The sequence below is a fragment of the Oikopleura dioica genome, chromosome 1, assembly GCF_907165135.1.
Source record: "Oikopleura dioica chromosome 1, OKI2018_I68_1.0, whole genome shotgun sequence".
NCBI classification, from domain to species: domain Eukaryota; kingdom Metazoa; phylum Chordata; class Appendicularia; order Copelata; family Oikopleuridae; genus Oikopleura; species Oikopleura dioica.
In genome coordinates, this window is record NC_137291.1 from 13,764,480 (window position 1) to 13,786,520 (window position 22,041).

The window sequence follows — 22,041 nt, forward strand, 5'->3', positions numbered from 1 at the left end:
TCTTTGCAGGACATTTGAATGCTGCGTCAGTGTCTTGAAATTTCGCCGTTGACTTCGGAAATTTCTTTTCCTTGCAGACACTGCAATAACGCTTACCCCGGATTTCCGCGGTTGAATCAACAGCACTAAAGAAGAAATTTTTCACTAGAATAAGAATAAAGGTATAATTTATAGAGTTAAATATTTAAAACGATATATAAAAACAGCCATATATTGGCTGAACCGAACTGTTCACACTCATCGCATTTTCCATAAGTCCCATAAGAAGTTACAAAGGATGCATAAGGAACAGGGAGTTCGTCGGCTTTCTGCATATTTTCTCGGGCGTTTAAAAATGAGAATTATTTCTTGACTATCTTAGATTGCCGAAAACTGAAGCTCTCTTCAATGAGATAATGTCATGTTCTCGAGATAAAAATTTTCCTGGAAGAGAACAGCCGAAGTCTCGCAGCCAAACAATCGAAATGATCCTTGATTTTATTTTTCCGGTGAAAGTATTTTGTTTTGGAAAGAAAGAAAATAGCGGTTGATGAGCGTTGTTCTAGTTCCTTTCTGTTGCGCACTGTGTCTCGGAATGTTCACCTCGTGTAATCAAATCAAAATATGCAAATTTTTGAAATGGCCGTTTTCTAGAGCGGAAGCGACGAATTTCGCCGTGAAGAGGAATTTTGCTTGTTGTCGGAAATTGTTTGTTGCTCATTCTTCTTTTTCTCATCGACTACTCGAGTAGTTCTTCGCTATTTTAACATCAGAGGATTAAAATGTATCGAACACTTCCGGACTTGGCCACTTATGAGCCCGTTCCAGTCAAGCGCAAAAAAGTTGATTTAAAAATTGACAAAATGAGAAATAGAAGCGGATGTTTATTGCACTTGTCGGTAAAAGGGATTTGCGCTCAGAAGGGAAACGGGCGGAGAAAAACGCGCTTCCCAGAAAGGGATTACGCGCTAGAAGAGCGGATAATTATGTATTCGGATATGGATTCAGACTGATTGAGACTGAGATTTCTATGAGCGCGAAGATGTTTATATCGAGAGTATTTTCAATTTATTGATGACATTTTCGCTCATTCTTCATTTTGAGCTGAGCTGGCTCAAATTGAGCTGAGCTCTGAGCGATCAAAACTAACTCTGATTAAGGACTCGATCTTTGAGACAAGAGAAAAGAGGCTGAGAGCCTTGAATAATCAAGAACAAAGGATAAAAATGAAAGTCTCGACCTATATTTGATAGAAATTTATCTTTGGGTAGCTTGAAAAGGAGTCCAGTTTTATCGGATCCAGATAAAGTACAACTTCATATTCGGGCAAGAAGACCTATCAATACAGGTCTTCTAGTAGGAGACTTTCTACTAGGGACTTTTTCAAGTCTTTTATCCTCATACTTTCTTACTGCAGAAGGGATGAGACGTTTATTTTTTTATCTATTGATGGACAATTCTAGCGAGGACTAGTACTGTAACTGGAGCGTGCAAAAAATCATTCATTTTTCTCCGATAATCAATTACATCTCAACCTGCTTGCTTGAAAATTGACGCGCTAATTTGTTCCAAAATTATTTGCGATTCTGCCAAATTTCAATTACAGTTTCAGGCGCATCAATGATGATCATCGATCTGGTCGCATCATACTAATTAAAAATGAGTTCTTACTTATTTTTATCTGAGCCGAATTAATGGTCAATGAGCTGTGGATAATTTCAGAGGCGCAAAATAAAACCATGACGCGCTTGGCATCAATGGCAGAAACGAACGTCACCAGGCGTAATTACGCTTCGATTCTCGAGGAATAGAACATGGTGATGGCGATAACAATTATTCCTTTGTCTCTTTTTTCTTTTTATGGCGCAGTAATTGCCATGATTGTTATATTTATATGCTATTAGAGCTATTTTGAGCATCCTTTATCGAGAGATACCAGAACGTCACAACATTATATCACCATTTAATTTTAATTTTACATCTTATCAAGATATCCCGAAGCTGATAGCATCGTAATCCATCATTATTTTAAGCGACTATCGGTTCTGACGTCTAATGACTAGAATAATGACAAGAATCAATCCTCAATCAAACAGAGTTGCAAATTTGCTGAGCTGAGCTGGCTGAATGAGCTGGGCAGTCGCTCAGCTCAGCTCAGCTCAGTGATTTTTGAAAATGATCTGATCTGCTCAGCTCAGCTCCGACAATTCCCACTCAGCTCAGCTCAGCTCAATTATTTAAACATAATTTTACTACTAAAAACAGCTCAGCACAGCTCAACCAGCTCAGCTCAGCTCTGCTCAGCTCAGCTCAGTAACCTCTGAAAAAGGCCAGCTCCGCTCGGCTAAGCTCAGCTCAGAGAAATTCTGACTCAGGATAGCTCAGCTCAGCTCAGCAAATATAAAGCAAAATTTGCGATTCTGCAATCAAATGATGTCATCAGAGCAAATGATGAAACTTGAGAGGAACCTTTATCCTAGCGCGTGAATAAGTAATCATCGAGGGAGATTGCTGCGCTAGAGGATCGATACGGCATCGCGGCAAAAGAGAAAATATCAAAGTTTGAATGACCTTTTCGATATCAGAGACTAACAGGGTTCTTTTTGCAACATCCTTAATTCTTGCAGGTAGAGAATTTCACTGGCCAATTTATTAATAGAAGGTTTGAAGGTGGAATTGCTAATAAAGTTTATTCGCCGCTGGTGGATTTGAGAAGTAGAAGCTTTGAAAATTGGATTGGAATTATTTTAATGGTTGTTGGTTTTCTGATATTGAAGGGAAATAGGCGCATGACTGTAAATTGATGAATCTTTTTTATTCTGTAAATAAAATAATCTGTAAAAATTGACAAAAAGGGTGGGAGAAAGAGGATATCACTCGTAAAGCTTGAGGATTTTGTCAGCAGTAAAAGCAGCTCGGCAGGTTGGGCAAGTTTTCTGAGGAAGAGATGATAAGCAAATGAAGCAAGCTTTGTGTCCGCAAGGAAAGATAGCAGCCTCTGGACGATCTTCGCTGTAGTTTTCGAAGCAGACCTTGCATTTCGGCTTTTCTTTGGACTCATTGTTGTCGTCTTCTGAGTTGACTAAATATTTCGAAAACAAATTATCGGAACAATGTTCCGGGAACATTACCTAAATCGCTGTTATCTTCTTTCATCGCATGCTTAGTAAGCACCACAGACCTCTTTTGAACTTTCTTGCGCCATGCTTTCTTCTTGCCAAGCTCGTCTTCCGCATTTTTCGCTTTTTCTTCCGCCTTTGCAAGGGCTTTCTTGGCTAGTTCCACCTCTTCATTGGAGGTCGCAGCATTTTTCTCCGCTGCTTCCTCTTCTTCTCGAGCTTCTTCATAAATCCCATTGACGATTGCAACAGATTCATAACGAACTAATTAAAACCATCGGTTTGGAATTAAATAATTTTAATTCTTACATGTTGAATACGTTTTATTAGCCGCCTTCGTGCAGCATGATCCAATTTGTAGTTCTTCATAGCTCAGATTGTTTGCACCGCAGCCAGCAGGACATTTGAATTTTGCATCCGTTTTAACGAATACAGCTGTTTTATTTTCTGGATACTGTTTGTATGCACATATTGTGCAGTACCGTTCTCCAAATAAATCAGTGGTTGATCCATGTGCCCTTAAAAGGTGCCATAAAATTTTAATAACTTAGTCCAGCAAACTTTTCGCATAAGTCACACTTTCCAATAGACCCATAATCAACGACTAAATCATCACGCACAAAAACTCCAGCAGAAATTTTTTTCATACTCTCTCAAATAAATTTATAGCGAAAAAATGTATCGAGATTGAAGCGCACTTTTTGCGGGAAAGATTTTTATCGAGAATAAACTGATTTAACTTGAGGAACGCATTTCTTGGAGTAAAACATAAGTTTATTTATGAAAAATAACAGAGGATGAACTGAAATCAGATAAGACTCAGAGTTTCATTCTAGCAAAGAATAGTTCCACCGTTTGGCTTCCAAACGGTCTTTTTCAAACATCGGAAGGCGGACTTGAAAACAACCGTGCCATCAGGCCACTGGTATCTCACATCAGCCCCGTTTTTGCAGGAAACTTTGCAGACATTCTTGACGCACCCATCGATCTCGATATCATCGGAAGAGGCAGAATATTCTTGGAAGAGCGTATTTGAGCACTTTTAAGGATCATAAATGAACTGAAGATTTTTTGTTACTAGAAAAGTAAGATCCATTCCTGAGTTCTAGCGTCAGCTGTTTCAGAATCTCGATTCGCCTCATCAGCAATACAGTTAGCTTGAATAATGAGTGGCTTAGGATTGCCTCGTCGGCAGAAGATCTTTTGAGTCTCCCAAGATTGACTGAGAGTGTCGAAAGTAAAGCCTGGATTGCATTTGACCCTGCAGAATTTCCGATTGCAATCAAAATCAGCATTCGAAACTGAAGTCGTTGCCCGAGTTGCCAAGTCGCCACACCCGCGGAGGAAGGAGCTTGGAGGTTTAGCCGCGCAACTGACAGTCTTCTTCTGTTTGATTGAGGACTTTTTGCCCTTGCACTGACCCTTGTTGACGCCGTTTAGAGCGTGAGAGCTTTCAACGCATTGGAAATTGCAAATGAATCTGCCACCGTTTTTGTTGCAGATTGCATCGACGGTTTCCGGATCGACATCGAGTTTTGTGAAAAGAGGGCAATTCATTCCCTCGGCGATGGCTTTAGCTTCCGCGAGTTTTGATGGAGGGGTAGTGGTGGAAGTCGTTGTTGTAGTACTTGTAGTAGTAGTGGTAGTTGTGGTAGTTGTTGTTGTAGTGGTCGTTGTAGTTGTAGTCGTTGTAGTCGTAGTAGTAGTTGTTGTTGTTGTTGTTGTCGAGGTCGTTGTTGTCCTGGTAGTTGTAGTCGTAGTCGTAGTAGTTGTTGTAGTCGTAGTTGTGGAAGTTGTTGTAGTCGTAGTTGTGGTAGTGGTGGTAGTTGTTGTCGTTGTCGACGTTGTAGTAGTAGTAGTAGTAGTAGTAGTCGTCGTTGTCGTTGAAGTTGTAGTTGTAGTAGTGGTTGTAGTAGTAGTGGTTGTCGTAGTGGTGGTTGTCGTAGTCGTAGTCGTAGTCGTGGTCGTTGTCGTGGTTGTTGTTGTCGTGGTTGACGTTGTAGTAGTAGTAGTCGTCGTTGTAGTAGTTGTCGTTGTCGTGGTTGTCGAAGTTGTAGTTGTAGTAGTGGTTGAAGTCGTTGTGGTCGTAGTTGTGGTGGTTGTAAACTCAGCTGGCGCATCCTTATGCCAAAGTACAAAGTCGAAGTCAGCAAAAGTCTCCGAGCAGGAAACCCGATCATTATTCTGTCCCTTGAAGGCAGTTCCCGCTCCCATGAAAGGCCATCTGTTTGTCGAAGGGAAGTCCTCAGAATCCATCGACAAACAGAAGAGTTTAGCCAGCGTCATGCTTTGAATTTCCGCTCTTTGAGTTTCCGTAAATTGGCCTTCTACGTCAAAGAACTTTCTATCGCCAGACTTGAGGGCGGTAAATTGCTCGGACATAGCGCACATTGTTGTTGGAGTAAGTTGAGATCCTGAAAAGATTGTTGAAAAAGAAAAATAATTGATAATTTCCAACCTGGGAAGTGCTCCTCCATCTGCATTCCAATGTACAAATCGACAGCATTGATGTCATTTCCAAATTCCTGTAAAACCTGGTTCCATCCTCCGATCATGGTTGGGCGCTCTCCGTTCGGATAAAATTGTCCCCATTTAGCATGAGTGCGACAGAAGTCGACCATCCGACCATATCCTAAGACAGAATTAGTGACAAGGCAATTCCAAAACGTCAGAGAATATATTTACTTTATCACGAGTTAATGAGAGCAATTTTCTTCTTTGAACATTGATAAAATAATAATAACGCTACGCTATCTGTTGTGATGACGACGCTCATACCTGCTAGACCGTGATCCCTTCCTCGCATGATATTGATAGATCTCAGATCTACGCCATGAGGAAAACCAGCTGGCATGAAGAACATATGAACAGTGTCAGTGACCCAATTCGGCCCCATCTTGTTAGAATTGATCATCATTCCTCCGCGGATGACGGATCCAACGCTGTTGTGCATCAACATGTCCGGGTCGAACCAGCCGGATCTCATCATTCGGGTGTCTTGGAGCTCGAAGAGGGAGTTTCTAGCGATGATATGAGTGGCCTGCATGGAGTGACCCCATCGGAAAAGGGCGGCGCCAAATTCATTGCGAATTCGCGGGTCATTTTCAGCTGGTGCTTCATGCTCTCCTAACAAGCGAAATTTAAAAAAATGGCTTCGAAAGAGACTAAACCTGGAGTTTCCCGTCGACCAAATGCCTCATCAGCTCGTCTTCGCTTCCTCCCAGACGAGGAAATCTGCAATTCTGGGATAGCCGCAGCATTTTCTTCCCCAAAAACACTAGGAATCCATTCGTTGTAAACGATATTCTGGTAGATTCCGATATTGATCTGCCGGGCTTCGAGGAAGATTTCCTCGTCAGTCTTATCCTCCATTTGGGATTTCAACTCGTCAGCAATCTTGTTGTGGAATCGAGCAAAAGCTGTGTGCCAGGAGGAGAGAACGATGTTTTCCGCACATCGAGTGTCGCCAGCGACGGGAGCAGGATGACTTTTTTCGTTGAGGAAGAATGGAAGCTTGAAGTCTTCTGTGATGGAGCTTGGCAGAATCTTTCAAAATAGAGAAGCTGAACTTTCAGTCAATATTTTCAGCCAATAAGAAGCAAGTATTTCGTGCTGAAGCCAATAAGAGACCTCGTAGTCTAGATTAAAATGACTGAAATATCGAAGTCTTCCTTGATTTCAGTATTTGAAAGACTCTTTCCTGAAGGGAGTGATCTCACTATCAGTAAGAGTGGGCATTGTATCCCCTCGAGTGCCGTGATCCTTGAGCAATATCTTCGTCCTGTCAACAGGATCCCGCAGCATGTTCAGCATTTGCTCGCTGTTGCCGTACACTTGTGTCAAATCCAAGAAGCTCGAGAGTTGATTAATTTGTTCCTTTGTCAATTGCGGCGGGTTACCTCTGAAGAAAACAGAAACAAAATAGACAGGGCAACACGCGATTAATCAACTTTACCTTGCCTCGAGTGTTCCAACGGACTTGACGATGAAGGAACAGGCAAACATCTGAATGACAGGGTCGGTTCGGCCAAGATCGTTGCGACTGTGGGAGATGTTGTCACAAACGTCAGTTCGTCGACAGTCGCAAGGATCAGGTCCCGATCCGGCGACATCGGGAGTTTGAATGCTTCCGTGAGTGACGAACTGACCAAAATCGACCATCAATCGGCTTCGCTCGGGATTCGGGATGACTCGTCTCTCTCCGCCTTGTTCTTGCATCAAAAGGGAGATCTTTCGCGGCTGGGGAAGCGGCTGACCATTGTCAAAACAACGAGTCGAATCTCGATTGTTACAGTAGTTTGCCGGAGTCAAGCGGACGTAACTGTCGAGGACTTTTCCGAAGTTCTCGGGGTGGTTGCAGCTTCCATCGAGGGAGTAGATTCTCTCGTCGCAAAGTCCTTCTGTTCGGGTAGATGGGGCATTGATGAAGCTCTGTTGGTGGTTGAAAATTAACGCTCATCGTTGATATCAAAGTAAAGTGCAGATTCAACCAGTCCTTGGCAGTAGCAGCAGCCTGAAAAATCTCAAAATCAGACCTTGCGCTTCCAAATGGATTATCAATTTCATCTTGGGTCATCTGTCTCAAGAATCCTTCAACAAACTGCTCGGTCTGCAACAGACTGTTTCTAGCGTTGCTATCGAGGCTAGCCCGACGAACGATTCTATGAGCGGCGGAAATCGTGTCCATTGGATTTTGGTCGCTCGGAAAGTCAGGTACATCGAGCCAATCGCTAGTGAGTTGGTTAGGCTTTAGACAAGACGTGGCTAGATTCTATGAATTATCTATTTACGTCAAATTGGCGAAAGAAGGGATGAAGTCTCCATCTTCCAGACCTTCCGTGATTGCGCCCTGTTGTGAGATCCCGTCTGTTGGCCTCAGAGACGAATCTCTTTGGGCATTCGCACCTAAAGATTATTCTCTTTACTATCTCTTTTATAATTTGTGAAAATCAAAAACCTAAAAAGACGGAAAACGCCGCGAAGAGCTTCATGGCGCGAGGGAAGGACTGGAATCCAGGACCTGGCGGCCGCTTTATATTGCATAAAATGTCAAATCACGTACAACCTTTTCAGAAATATTAAGCGATTTGCATGGCATCACAATGTTCTGATTAAAGAGGACATTGAATTTTCTTTGGAAGCAGAACAAGATCCTCCACAACATTTGGTCAATAAGAGTAGATGAAAGTAATTTTTTTGAGGTGAAATCAAGGAAGAGTACCATGTTTTTCCTTTTAGTTTTTCATCGAGAGTGAACTGAGCAATGAAAAACTTCACCCTCTGTTCTAAGTCGACAAAGCTTGTTTCTCAAATAAAGCAGTTCGGAAGATACATAAAGCCGTACGTTTTTTCATGAGCGATTATTTGATGAGCGCCTTCTTCGCAATTTTTGTTCTTTTCAGTAAAAAGAGAAGGAAAGAAGACTGACAGTCAGAGAAGTAATTAATTCGCTATAAAATTAAGTGGTGTCAAGTGATGAGCTTTGGAATCATTCTCAGACTCTGATGTAGTGGACTTGAGCTCATCGATCTCAATTCTTAATGGCCGGATTGGACAGAGGCGGCCAATTTCATTGAACTCTTAAAATACACCTTTTGCATGCCTTGTTTTACCGCTGAGAATAAGCATAGTGACACCCTTAGTAAATTTCACAGAATAAAAAGTTAAATATTTATCTTCCTAGAGAGGCCAGAATTTTCAATTTCGTAAAATTCTAGAGCCTCAAAAATAGTAGATCAAAGTTCAAGCGGCCCAAATTGTCTGTGTCAAAAGTGAAAAACAACTGTTATTGTAACTGTAGTCATCATTCATGAACTTTGAAACATCTTGCGTCTGAACTTTGAGTGCGAGGTCGGACCGGTCAAAGTGTTAAGTATCCATTCAGTCAGCTAGCATAACAAGAAGTGAGCTCTCCCTGTCTACAGATTGGGATGGTTAGTCTCCCACCTCGAGGAAAAGAGTCAATAATTCAAAAAAAATAGAGAGCGGAGCCGCCAAAAAGCGCCGCAAAAGAAGCAATAGAGCAAATTGTGGATGGATGAAGGTCAGGAGAAGAGGTCGACGCATTTCGACTAATTAGTGTCAGAATAAAGTGAGATTGAACTCTCGAGGGAATCGCCAGTGCTCGTTCAACGAGCATTTGAACCTCGAAAGAGGTGCAAATCCAACGAAAATCGCGCGTTTTCAAGAAAAAAAGAGAAAGAAAATAAGGGCCTACCCACGGAAAATGGCGCGTTTTTTCGACAAAAATTTTCATCATTTTTTTCGAGGTCGCGTATTATTGACTTTCATAGAGCCTTCCAAGTCGCTTTTTATTTGCGATTCAAGTTGAAAATATTTACACAGGAAGTTGAGCGAGCTGTTTTCGAAGCTGACCCCAGATCAAATAACTCGGATTATCTCCGCCCAGGACCGAAAGTACCTCCTTGGGGCAGAATGCTTTGCACCTTTCTGACCACAGACTTAGACTTTTGTTCAAAAGAAGATGATTTTCCACTGATCTTTTTCATCAAAAAAAAAAGTCGGAAAAAACGAAATAGAGAGAAAAATTCTAACTAAACCTCATTGAAATTTGTCACGTGACTGATTTCTTGCCGTCTCAGATTCAGACAAATCAGAATACTGTACTTTCTAATAGATGAAAATTTGTACCAAAATTTCAGCCAAAAATTCTCTTGAAATTCGTCTTTCGCGCTAGAATTTTGGCCAAAAATGGCAAATAAGGGTGTCAACAAGCTAAGCCCCTTCTTTTCACGAGCCAAAAATCACGGAAAAATTACCCTGATTTTCCACTGAGCTTTAGACAACCAACTCGTGAGTGTTTTTACGAACTGTCTAAAAGCCCTCGCTCAGCTTAGCGCTCCTTTCTTTATCAGCTTTTTCAGATCTAAGCTCGTCCCCCCGCCGAGTCTCCAAGAAAGAGAGAGAGAGAACGGTCAGAAAGTTCAAAAACGGCGGCTTAAAAGTTTATATTCACCACGATTTTTTTTGTTTTTGGACCGGGGCCAGAAGGGATGGGGCGATTTTCTTTTGTTTGAAAAGGAGTTAGAAAGTTTCTTAAACAAAAAGTTCAAGGCTTATTGCTCGCTTTTTATTTAAAAATTTAGAGAATTCAACAAAAATTGTCAAAATTAAAGGTCCTAAATTGTCAATTGCAATTCGAAAGTAGAGTCCAAGATTGTTGATCGTCCCTTTTCAATCACCAAAAAATGAACTACTGTAACTTGGTCAAAAGAAGCTTCGAAACTGAATAAGCAATCACGGGAAAGGCTGATATTTACAGTCACAAAACCTCCCACGAATAAATTATGATTTCAATGAATTTTGAAAAAAATCTTTTGTTTTTCTTTCTTCCAATTTCGCCCCTTTCACAAATTCGTCCTTTGATTAAGGCTGATATTTACGGTCACAAAACTTCTGATGAATAAGTCATGGTTTGAATGGATTTTGTCGTTTTTTCTTCAAATTTCGCCCATTTCAAAAAATCATCTTTTGGTGGCGCTCCGATTTTTTGCCGGACCGCCGAACCCGAGTTCGTCGAAAAATAGACACGTTCTTCGGTGAACTTTTCCACTTTCTTTGAACGAAATAATCGGCCCATATTTAGGCCATATTTGGAGAAGTGTTTGTTTCACGCCCGTTTCTCTTCTTTTTGTAGCGTCCCAAATTGGGACTCTCTCTCTCTTCGAGAGTTTAACACGCCCGGGCTGAGAGTTCATAGCGAAAGAGAGAAAAGAGAGAAGAGAGAAAGAGGAGCCATGACGGCTAATTTTTATCTGAATCTCCGGTCCGGGCACCGGGTTTGATCTGGAACGCCCAAAACCAGAAAGCATCAATCCATCATTTTTTGCGATAAAAGAGAAGGTACCTCATTTCTTATTTATAAGGGAAAAACGACTGATGCATGAGGAGTCTACATAAAAAGTAGAGAATGTAAAAATCGCTCAACTGTAAAAATATCCTAACTGAAGCGCCAAGAGTACCAACTTCGTAGGCGTTTCCTCTTTTTAAAAAAATATCATAAGGCCAAGCACCTTTTCAAAGCTTCAGAACCTGTTTCCTGAAGAGAAAGGTAACAACTTTTTGCACATCAGAAAAAGCTAGAAATAATAGATATCTCTAGAAACATACTATTGTTATTGAAAAAATGACCGTACTAGTTGAACAGTTCAAGTTAGAAGATTTTTTTAGAGAATCATCATGTCATATTTTCATCTTTACGGATGCCTCCCGATTCCAAGAGATTTGAGGTAACCGCTACTAACAAGCTTTTTTTACTATTGCCTTTCAATTATTGAATTGTTGGGTCGGTCCGAGAATTCGAATTATTTTGCCCGAATTATTTTGCCCGGAGAGCTGGGATTGCTGCTATCTAAGGTCATTTTGAAAAAAGGAGGATTTGAAATGAAAAAAAAGCTTGAACGAATTTTCACAAAATTACTGTAAAAAGGAAAAAATTGTAGTGAACATAATGATGAACTGAATGATTTGTGAATTGAACTAGAAAAACCTTGTGGAGAAGAAAAAAATGATGTAAGCTTATTTTTACAAAAACAATGTTTGCGTTATTTTTGATGCACTCATTTACTACTTGAAGCCTGAACTCTGCGTAAAATCTAGACACCACAAATGTTTATAAGAAAACATGTTTTTGCTTGGGGTAAATGGGCTATTTACTTGCTGTCTGGCTTTTTTTTGGCCTTTTTCGTTGAATTTTGCCGGAGTGAGAATATTTCCTATGCGTTTTTTATTTGTATATTATCACCCACGTATAGAATAACTGATAAAAGCCCGGAGGGCAGGACGAATTAGCCCTCAAGCGCGTGTTTTTCTCATTTTTTCTTAACCCTTTTTTATTACCCTTAACTTTCGAACGCGTTTGTCAACGAGTAGGCCATTTTTGCGCGAAGGGGTTAAAAAGCAAGGGCAAAATTGACATGCCCTCGGGCGAGTTCGCCTGTTCTCATTAATTTTAGCCGTGTAAGTGGCTCATTAGCCAATTATCTCGTTAGCAAAGTTCATGTTTTGGAAGGAAAGATCTGGAGTGACGTATTTTTGGGATGGAATCATTGTCAAGGCGCCCCATGTTTTCGAGCTTTAGTTCTTGGGACCACCCGTCGAGCTTTCAAGCGCCACCCTTCATCATTCAGAGATCAACAAGCTTGAACTCACTTTTTTCAAAAAGATCTGAAAGAAAGGAACTTTTCAATAAGAGAAAAATCAGCATAGAAAGAAAGGTATTTCCTCCCAACCCACTTCCTGTAATAACAAAAAGAACTCCCCAGTAGTGTGGTACTGAGTTGAAGCTAGCATTTTTTCTTCAATTTTTACTTCCGGTCGAGTTAATTTTTTCATCGTGAATTTCGAATGATTTCTGATGAATAAGATTTTTAAATAACGATCGGACGATTTTCATATCGCGCCATCAGGTAGCCAGAGCTTTAAGAGTTCGACGCTGCTAAATTAAGGGTGTCGCTTCGTTAATTTAAAAATTCGCCTCTACTGTCAATATTTAACCAACAAAGTTGAAAATTTCAACTTGAAATTATTGATTGCTTTCTTAGACATTGAGTAATATTGACGTAAGAATACATAAAAAAAGAGTCTGAGAGTCAAAACAGGGCTGTTTTAAGAGTGTCGCGATAATTAAATTAAATTCGTTTTGAATATTTCTGTCTACCATCAAAATGGTGGTCTAGTAGGTTATAGACAGTTCTTTATTTTGAGTTCCAGTAATTTTGACCTTTGAAAGCTGGAAACTCAGAATTGCCAATTGAGTAGTTCAGCGTGGAGCTATTCGCGCGTGTCATTTGTCACCTGACGTCGCCAGAGAGCCAGGCTCATCCGTGTGACTGGCTTTCTATTAGAGGGAATAAAGAACGTCGAAGAGCACAACAAGAGCTGAACTGGCCCCGAGGGCGGTTGAGCTACCCGCAGTCGGTAAACTGTCACAAAAATAGGAGCCTTGTTAGAGATAACGACACCCGACAAAACCTCCGGCCCATGCTACTTGTCCCCATGAACTTTTTGCCGGATGCTTTGGCGATCCTTTTCTAGGAGCCTCACTTTTTCGAAGAGAGAGTAACAGCTCTGCTCTCCGTCGAGAATAATTAACGAGCGCCCTACTAGCCACCACCTAAGAGAGGTCACCTCAGAAAAAGAATAAGAGAAGATAGATCCAGATTCAGACCAAAGAAAGAAAGAAAAAGAGAGCGTTAAACAACGAAAGGAAAAAAAGAATCGCCAAAGAAAAAGACTGAAAACATAGAGGTGAAAGCAAGCTTCCTAGAAACTCCCAAAAAAGCCCGAAAAAAGGCCCAAAACCGACCCACAAACCGACCCGAAAATCGACCGAAAAACCGACCCAAAAACCGACCAAAACGACCCAAAGTCCCAAAAGATCACGAGGGGGGAAAATAAGGGGCGCACCCGGTTAACCTTTTTTCCCTTCTTTCTTCATAGCTAACGGGACTAGGAAAGAAGAAAAAGAAAAAAAGTGAGGGTTGAACTTTTTGAAACCACTTTTTCGAACTCCTTCATTTTCTAGCGCTTCGCCCTTCGCGATGGTGTTTTTGAGTTGAGGATTTTCTGTGCCTTCGGGCCGAACAAACCAATTCTGCGAAGAAATATCGCCTCATCCCTTCTCAATCCCAGCCGGCCTGAGCTTTATTTACACATTTTTATTTTACTTCAAATAATTTTTCAGCAAAAAAAAAAGAGAAGAAAAACTAAAGTTCAAGCTGTTTTTTCAAGTTCACTCTTTTTGAGAGTAGTTTTTCTTGATTCAGTGAGCCACTGACTCAGCTAACTGCATAAATGTTAATCTGCAGTAGGGAAAATAGAGAGAAACTTGCGAGAGCCACTTGCTGGAGCTCAAGAGAAAGAGAGAGAGAAGGAGAGCGGGTGAGTCTCCGCGCCTGGATGAACTTTTCCCTCTCTCTTGAACTTTTTTGTTTAGTCTCTCGCTTTCTCGCTTTTCAAATTGGCCCTCGCCTTTTATTTTTTCTGTTTTCTGAGCTGGCTCACTGAATGAAGAAAGAGAGGACCCTTTTTAGAAAGAAAAAGAGCAGCAGTCCTTTTTTTGCGAAAATAATTGAGATTTTGAACTAAAAGAGGATTTTCATTGAGAGATAGAAAAAAATAAATTTTATTCTTTTTATCAGTCGACAATCGTGTCTGGGGGGCCTTGAGTGCGTGGCTATTCTTTCTCGAACCCGGCAAAAATGAGCCAGTCAGACGTAACCCCCCTCGAGAAAGTTTACCTCTTGCCTACGGGTAGGGCCCGGAAATTCAGAAATTCAGAGAACGCCCACGCTTTTTTGGCTTTTTCTCCAGAGAGAATTTAAAAACTAGCCAATCGAGGAGAAAAAGAAGACAACAGCAAAAATTCTAGCTTTTTTTTCAATAAAAAAGGGTCGATTTTAACCATTTTTTTTTTGACAAAAAATCTAGAATTTTCACTTTTGTTCTCTTTTTTTTTCATAAAAGAAAGATTTTATTAAAAAAAAGTGATTGAAATCAACCTGAAACTGGTTTGACTTCAACCACTTTTTATTAAAAATAAAAAATCTTGAAAGTTCATCAACTCTTGATGTGTGAAAGCGCCGCCCTAAAGACGCCGGTTTAATTGATTTCGATAAAACTTGCCGTAACAGGCTTGCTGAAGGGCCATTATAAAAACGTTTATTTAACTATTTTTTATGTTCACTTTCTCTCCTTTCAAAAACGCGCCTTGAAGAAAACGAAAAACTAAAGAGATGATTTTATAGAATGGAATCGTCGGCTCTTATCCCAAATCTTGGGGACCCAAGGAACTTTCCGCCAACTTCTTCTGCTTTGGTGAACTTCTCCTCCAATTCAGCACCGTCTCGGGAGAATCAGAGCAATTTTCGTCAGGTAAATCTTTCATTTTTTCAAAAAGCCAGCGTTTGACCAATCAGAAAGCGGGAAATCGACAATCTTGGACTATCTTTCCGAAGTTTTACCGACAATCTCGGAATATGTAGATCTGGGCTCGGAAACCTGTGTAGAAAACCTGACTCAGGCTCTGGAAAAGCTGAATTTTAGCTTTTTCAGGATCTGACTCAGGCTTTCTTCACAGGTTGTCAAGCCCAGATTCTAGTGTTGGCAATCTGCTCTGCGGTTTTCAATTCTAGGGTTACTCGCATAGAAATGATATTTGAAAAAGAATGTCATTAGGTTCCTTTTTTGGTTCTAATTTGCCTCCCCGGCGGGTCGTCAAAAACTCATCAAACTTCAAACTCAAGTCTCCTTGAGTCAGAAGCGCGTCCTTGCATATATAATATGCAAAAGCTATTAATATATAAATAGGGGATCTTGGCGCCTAGTCCTGCCATTCCAGGTCAATACCAGGAGATACAATACGCGTCTCGCCCCGTTTTTTGACCGATTTAGAGGCAGAATTGTACTGTTATCATATTCATCCGCTTATGGGAGATGCGACATATAATTTTATCTCTATCCCGGTAGAGTTTTGACATTTATATTATTAAGGGTGCCAACACGGATTCAAAGATAAGATCTTCGAAAGAAAGATCGCGCTTTCTTATTTATAAAAGCCATATTGTGTCGACACCCTTAATTATTTCATAACGTAAAACAAGGCCGAAATAAAGTTGATGATCTTCAGTACTGATAGATGTATAAAGAAGGGTACACCCTTAATCAAGTTCGCTATTGAAAAACAAATGGAAGAGATCTTCCTTATTTTATTCATAGAATGTCGAGAAACCTACGAAGAAGTCCCTTAAATTGTTGATTTGCTAGACAAAAACCTCTTGCAAAGAAATTAAAACTAATTCTAGTGCCAAATCTGCTCGGATCAAGCGACTGGTCGCCATTTCGGAGTGCTCGCATGCGAAGGATGCAAGGGCTTCTTCCGGCGCAATATTCAAAAGAACGCCCGCTTCATTTGCTTTTACAACAATAAGTAAGTAGTTCACGGTGGCGGGTAGCCAGCAGGAGCTAAGCCCGATGGTTTTAGTTGCGACGTGTACGGAATAAAGAAACGCAAATGTTGCCAGAAATGCCGCATGGATCGATGCTTACAAGCAGGGATGAATCCAGCGCAAATTAAAAAGGAAAGGCGGTCGAAAGGTCAAAGCGACAGTGTCAATCAGCATCGCGGCTTTTCATTCAAGATCTTTCGGACCCTGACTCAGGATTCTACGTAAAGAATGACGCGTTTTAGTAGACTTTTCTCTCAAAATTTCGCTAGAAAGAAAGCGCCCTTGATTAGCGTCAATTATTAGCGTTATCGATCCTTTATTTTTTAAAAATTAATAGTGATCCGGGTCCTCTTGAATTGCTCAAAGGAATGAACCCCTTTTGACCCTCTCGAACAGAATAACCCCACTCGAAAGAAGCCGCGAAACGAAAAGACGCCAGCTTCGAATCCGACGCCGAATCCAGCCACTGTGACGCTGAATCCAGTGCCGCGCCTTTCCTTCGACCCTGCCGCTGGTTTCGGCAGCTCGTAAGTTCATTTATTCGATTCCATTCGATAATTGAGTTCTGTAGCGCGCGTCACACAGATCTGCTGCTCGCAAGAAACAACCGAACCCAATCGCCCAGTCCGTCCAACGAAGTTGAAACTAGCTACGAATCGACCATTTCTTCCCCTTCAAAACGCTCCTACAGTGCTGTCAGTCAAAAGGTAAAACGAAAAACCTTACTTTCAAGCGATAAAATAATAAGCCTCTGTCTGCCCGACAAAAGCTTCTGACAGGCCATAAGCCCGTCATAAAAAGTGAAGTTTAATTAGTCTACCTCAAGAAAAACAAGCTCGAAAATAACCATCATCGCCGCGCTAACTTTACGGTATAATAACCATCGCACAACTACTACTATTAATAACTGCGTAACGAGTCTTCTGATCGACTTTAACAACTGGCTATAACCTTAAGAGCGACGCCAAGGTTATTGTTCCGGTCAATCAGGCGCCGTTACGTTTTTCTTCATTGTATATTATATATACAGTATATATTACGATGGCTAATTATCACTATGAGGGAAAGCTTTTCTGGACGCCGAGGTCCCTGACTCAGGTTTCTACAGGGGCTGCTGAGCCCGAAAATTGGTTAACGACCTGAAAACCCACCTTGATTTTGAACTTTTCCCAATAAACTTTCCCATCTATTCGAGTTTGCGCTCGTAAACTGGGACTAACCTACCTTTCAGACTGGAGCCTCCTCGACAGGTACAGCTTCGACGCGCCCTTCCGTCATCAGGAAAGAGCACAACGGGCGCATCTGGATCATCGACACCGAAACGAGCTCAGAAATCCTCGAGCGCGTGCACCACGCTTCCGATCTTGGCCTCAATCGCGGGGCGCACCGACCGCCAGCTTCGCTACCGCCCAGAAAGTGCTGGCTCTCCTCTTGGAACCAGCCACAGCGCATGGCAGGTATAGCTTTTATCTAATCATGTAACTCGTAAATCATCAGTGCTGTAATTTATGATTCAATGACGCGTTTTTTGATTAGATTTTTATGCACTGTGAGTTTAAAATTAATACGAGGCCGAGTTGGAACGACAGCCATTATTTTACTGTAGCGTCATTGTTCTCTGCATCAATAATTACTCGTCTGACAGGGCGTTCCAAACCGACATCGTCATTAGTTTTACCCTTCAAGGTTTCAGCAAGTCATTATCTTTGAATGCAACTACATAATTCATACGTATGCCCGTTCAACTTTGTCCAGGGAAGAATTAGCCTGGCAAAAGCTGCGGATCGATAAGATCCAGCGACTTGATTATCCGATGCGTTGAGCGAGAGGGAGGCAAAGTTCAGTATTTGAACTCCACATCTCTCTAAAGAGCCCTAAAGAATGAAGGATCGATCACGAGTGTTTTCTTTGTGAATAAAAACAGGAAATAACTCATTTTTAACGAGCTTTTCAATTAGCGATCCAGCAATCGAACAAAATTCTTTTTATCAATTTTAAATAATAAATATTTTTTAGATGTCAAAACAGAAATTCGGGAGCGCGAAACCGCCGACGAAGTTACCAAAATTGTCTTCAAGAACAGCTACGAAACGAGCATGGCCTGCAAGGAACTCTGTCAAAGTTGTCCCTGCTTCAGCAGATTGGATGAAAACGATCAAAATCAGCTGTTTGAGAAGGCGCGCTACGAATTGCTCATTGTAAGTTCAGGAAGTCGGGTTTTATGATGGGCTTTGGAGGCTTTTGATTTGCTAGAAGTTCTAGCAAGCCGTATCCAATCACAGGCCGTTATTTCCTCTCTCAGCCAATCAAATGAGTCAAATTTTCTGCGTAATGCCCGAATGGTCACCCCATTTTATTTTCGGAGAAATATTCTTGCTCATATTTTCGACCAATTGAATCAAACGCTCATTTGCTTTGGACACTCTTTCGCTCGTGTGCGTGCAAAAGAGTGTTTGAGCATTTGAGCGCCCGAGCAAATGAGCGCGCCGAGCATTTGAGTGTGCTCCGGCTAGAACAGTATATGGTAGCTTTTAATTGGATAAATGAGGCAATTCTGACTTCTGGTTGGCTAAATGTCTAAGTCAAAAAATATTGCTTTCTGATTGGCTCAGACATAAAATTATGGCTTCTGATTGGCTAAGAGAACCCATTGAACTCTAGATTTGCTAGGAACCGTATCAGCTCCTAATAGGAGACTCCTGTTCTGAGTGGTCAAATTTGACCGGCTGATTCTAATATTTGTTGTTGTGGTTAAAAATACGGCTCTATGAGCAGATGCGATAGGTCTCGCGAACGTTCATTTATTTAATTCCTAATTCAAAATATTTACGCTTGTTTAGGTCTATTCCTATTACCAGAACAAGATGACCATCAAGAAGACCGCAGAGAATTCGAATAACATGATGAAGCAACTCATCAACTCGCTGGACAAGTGCGACATCAAGACGTGGGAGGACGTTAAGCTCATCATGCTGCTATCGGTGCTCAGCAGGGATCGTCTGGGCAAGATAAACGCCATCAGAGACGTCAAACTAATCGAAGAGTAAGTTCGACAGTCTTGGGAAAATTAAATGAACTGATAGAACTTCTATCTGACTGACTATTCCAAGTTGGAATTTCCAACCTGAAAATCAATCTCATACTAAAGAAGAATCTCTTTTGACCAGCCATAAGCCGCTTGCGGCTTCGAGCAACATAAAACATAAGCCGCTCGTAGCGCGGCTTTTTGACATTTTATTGGCCGAAGATGCTAGCGGCTTATGGCTTGTCAAAAGAGATTCTTCTTTAGTTGAATTGAAAGGCAATTCAAATTTGAGCACATCAGATTCTGGTGTTTTAATTGAAATCGATGTTTTATAAAAAAAAAAGAATTTTCTGCTTGGCAAAGCAAAAAGAAACAAAATTGCCTGTGCTGAATCTGTTTAATTTGCGTATTTGATTAGCCAAAAGAGCAAATACCGGCTTTGAATTTGCGAACCCCGTTGAACTCGGAACGAACTCGGTGAAAGAGAGTAGCTGGGAATTGTTCAAAGTCGCTTTTTGTTCAAGAAACTAAACAAAAATCGTGCCATTTCGAAGCTTCAGAGTGCGGCTTGTTTGAGCATAGTTTTGCGGTCGGTGCAGTTTTTTAAACTTGTTTAGTCGGCATGAAAGTACGCTTCGAAATGGCCTGGGGAAAAGTGGGGTTGAAAAGAAGTCTAGTTCACGAACTTCTGCCAAAATTAAATGATGCCAATTTTAGCCAATCGAATGAAACTCATTCTAATCTTTGATTTTCAGATCTTCAAACGAAGTGGTCGCACAAATCGAAGAACAGTTCGCAGAAGTCGGCGAAGGCGGCCTCAAAAAGTCGATTCTAGTGATGATCGTAATGAGCCAGTTGCGCGAAGTAAACGAGTTCTGGAACCGCTGCGATCTGGACATCAACGGAGTGCCAAATGAAGAAGAGCAGCACTGAAACGAAAAAAACGAAAAACTGAAAGTTCTATTTTTAATTTATAATTAACGTGATCGCGAGTTCTTCATGCAAACTGCCTCCGTTCACCGACACAAGTATTCTTGAGGTGTAGACTTTTATGCATTTATTACCTAATTTTAATTTTATTGGCGAGTTTATTCATGTTTGCGTTTTTTTTTCTTAATTTATCTTTTCCAAAATCATAGACTAAAAATGAGTCTTCAAGTTTTGATGACCCGCTTTCTTAACCCCTTCCACCATATCTACCAATTTATTGGCAAAGCTCAAACCAATCAAAAACCCATCATCAAAACCGCTACAGACAAGTCTTATTATAAGATCAGCCCCAAAACCAATCCCTAAAAAGCTTGGTTTTGGGGGTGACCTTATAATGAAATATGTCTGTATGGGTTGCTGACGATAGATTTTTTGATAGATTTGAGCTTTACCAATAAATTGTTCAACATATCCCAGTGGGTTAATTTCTGTCTGACTCTCTTTTGAAATTCAGTAAGATCAGAAGTCCTCCATGATTTTTCAATTCAATATTCAATATTCGAGAAAAAAAAAACAAAACCACCGTTCCCAGCTCAATCCTCGCACAGTTAAAAACAAAACTAAAAAAAAAGTTGTTAACACAAAGTAGGTGTACTCTTCTAGCCTGAAATATTTATAAAAAAAATTTGTTTTTTTTTGCTCTTGAAAAGTTTTCAAATTGTGTCTTCTCATCCCTTTCAAATTCTAATTTTAATTCTATCCGACCCTTTTTGCCCAAATTTCCTGACTCTTTCTAACTTTGGCATTTTTCAACTCCCTAGTTTTTAAAACAAAGTCTACCCAACTCCAAAGGTCGTCGTTTCCTGCCCAAATAACAGCGCAAATTGAATTTTGAGATTTTTCAAAAAAAAAATACTCTTCCTTTTTCTTGAAACCAAACAACTACTTTTAAAACAACAACCACAACAGCAAACCAAAACAAAAAAATAAGTGACTTACGAAACTTTTGTGAATAGGCCCGTTCAAAAGTTCAAAGAAAAGAAAATCTTCTGCTTTACAACTTGTTAAAGTTTATTATTTACGAAAGAAGTGAAACAAAACTGTACATATTATTATTCCAAGATAAACAATGATTGAACTCCCAGTCAATTCTCAATTCTTCCGTGTGTTTGTTTGCCTTTTAGAAAATAGAGATTCCAAGGGCCAGGAATTTCTACTGCAGGATTTTAATTAGTTTCTTACATTCTATGGGGTTTTATGGGTTTCTTATGGGGTAAGCTCCTTGGTGAGAATACCACTGCCTGATTGGCTGAAAACCGCAATGGAACGCATCATCTGGGCTCCGAAACCTGTTTGGAAAACCTGAGTCAGGGCCTGTGAAGCATCTGGTTGATTTTCATGCCCTGACTCACGCTTTCTACACAGGTTATCGAGCCCAGCTTATGAGGTTAGGTCTAGACTCTAGAGTAAGAATACCGCCCTCTGATTGGCTGAAAATCCCCATAGAACCCATCATTTTATTCTTTTGTTTGTGCATTTTTCATATGACAGTATGGACCATACTGTATGGTTGTTTCTTATGGAATCGTTTTCTTTATCTGTTTTTACGTTTTAGTTTTAGATAATATTGAAGCTAAACCAAGGTGATGCTCATTTTCCAAGTTGATTTTACAATTTCCCTTTCTTTTATTTCATTTTTTTCCGCGTAGTTGACAGTAATTAAGGTTCTTCTCGCAATTTTCATCGAATTTTCGCGAAATTGAAGAATTCGTTTTTTTGAATTTGGCGCGTATTGATTTAATTTGCTCTCGTCGCTCTTATTTTAATATCGTCTTTTTCTTCATTTTCGCCTTTTCATAGAGAATTACTGTCAGTTGCGTTTTACTGTGTCAAATTTTGATGAACAAGGTTTAGTTCGAAAAGATTCAATTCTAGCGTTTTCTTGAACTTTCTATTTTTCTCCCTTTCTGCGTTTTTGTTTTCTTGCGTCAATATTTCGTCATTTTTTGCATTCTTGAGT

General features: G+C 40.6%; 2 protein-coding genes across 2 annotated transcripts; one reads left to right on the plus strand and one right to left on the minus strand.

Annotated features, from left to right (window-relative positions):
- Window positions 1-4,160: 4,160 nt before the first annotated feature.
- LOC145712280 (eosinophil peroxidase-like) lies at window positions 4,161-8,091 on the minus strand. The gene is made up of 9 exons (XM_081789967.1): window positions 8,056-8,091; window positions 7,889-8,003; window positions 7,589-7,828; window positions 7,054-7,527; window positions 6,793-6,999; window positions 6,269-6,633; window positions 5,877-6,224; window positions 5,557-5,730; window positions 4,161-5,512 (listed from the first exon to the last, which is right to left on the minus strand). Exons 1-9 carry the CDS (start codon window positions 8,087-8,089, stop codon window positions 4,176-4,178), a joined length of 3,294 nt encoding a protein of 1,097 aa, XP_081646093.1. The 5' UTR covers window positions 8,090-8,091; the 3' UTR covers window positions 4,161-4,175.
- A 5,257-nt stretch (window positions 8,092-13,348) lies between these two features.
- Window positions 13,349-22,034, plus strand: LOC145710902 (uncharacterized). The gene is made up of 10 exons (XM_081788614.1): window positions 13,349-13,367; window positions 14,867-14,993; window positions 15,923-16,047; window positions 16,102-16,196; window positions 16,461-16,593; window positions 16,638-16,773; window positions 17,298-17,523; window positions 18,083-18,264; window positions 18,907-19,109; window positions 19,847-22,034. Exons 2-10 carry the CDS (start codon window positions 14,868-14,870, stop codon window positions 20,022-20,024), a joined length of 1,404 nt encoding a protein of 467 aa, XP_081644740.1. The 5' UTR covers window positions 13,349-13,367; window position 14,867; the 3' UTR covers window positions 20,025-22,034.
- Window positions 22,035-22,041: the final 7 nt, after the last annotated feature.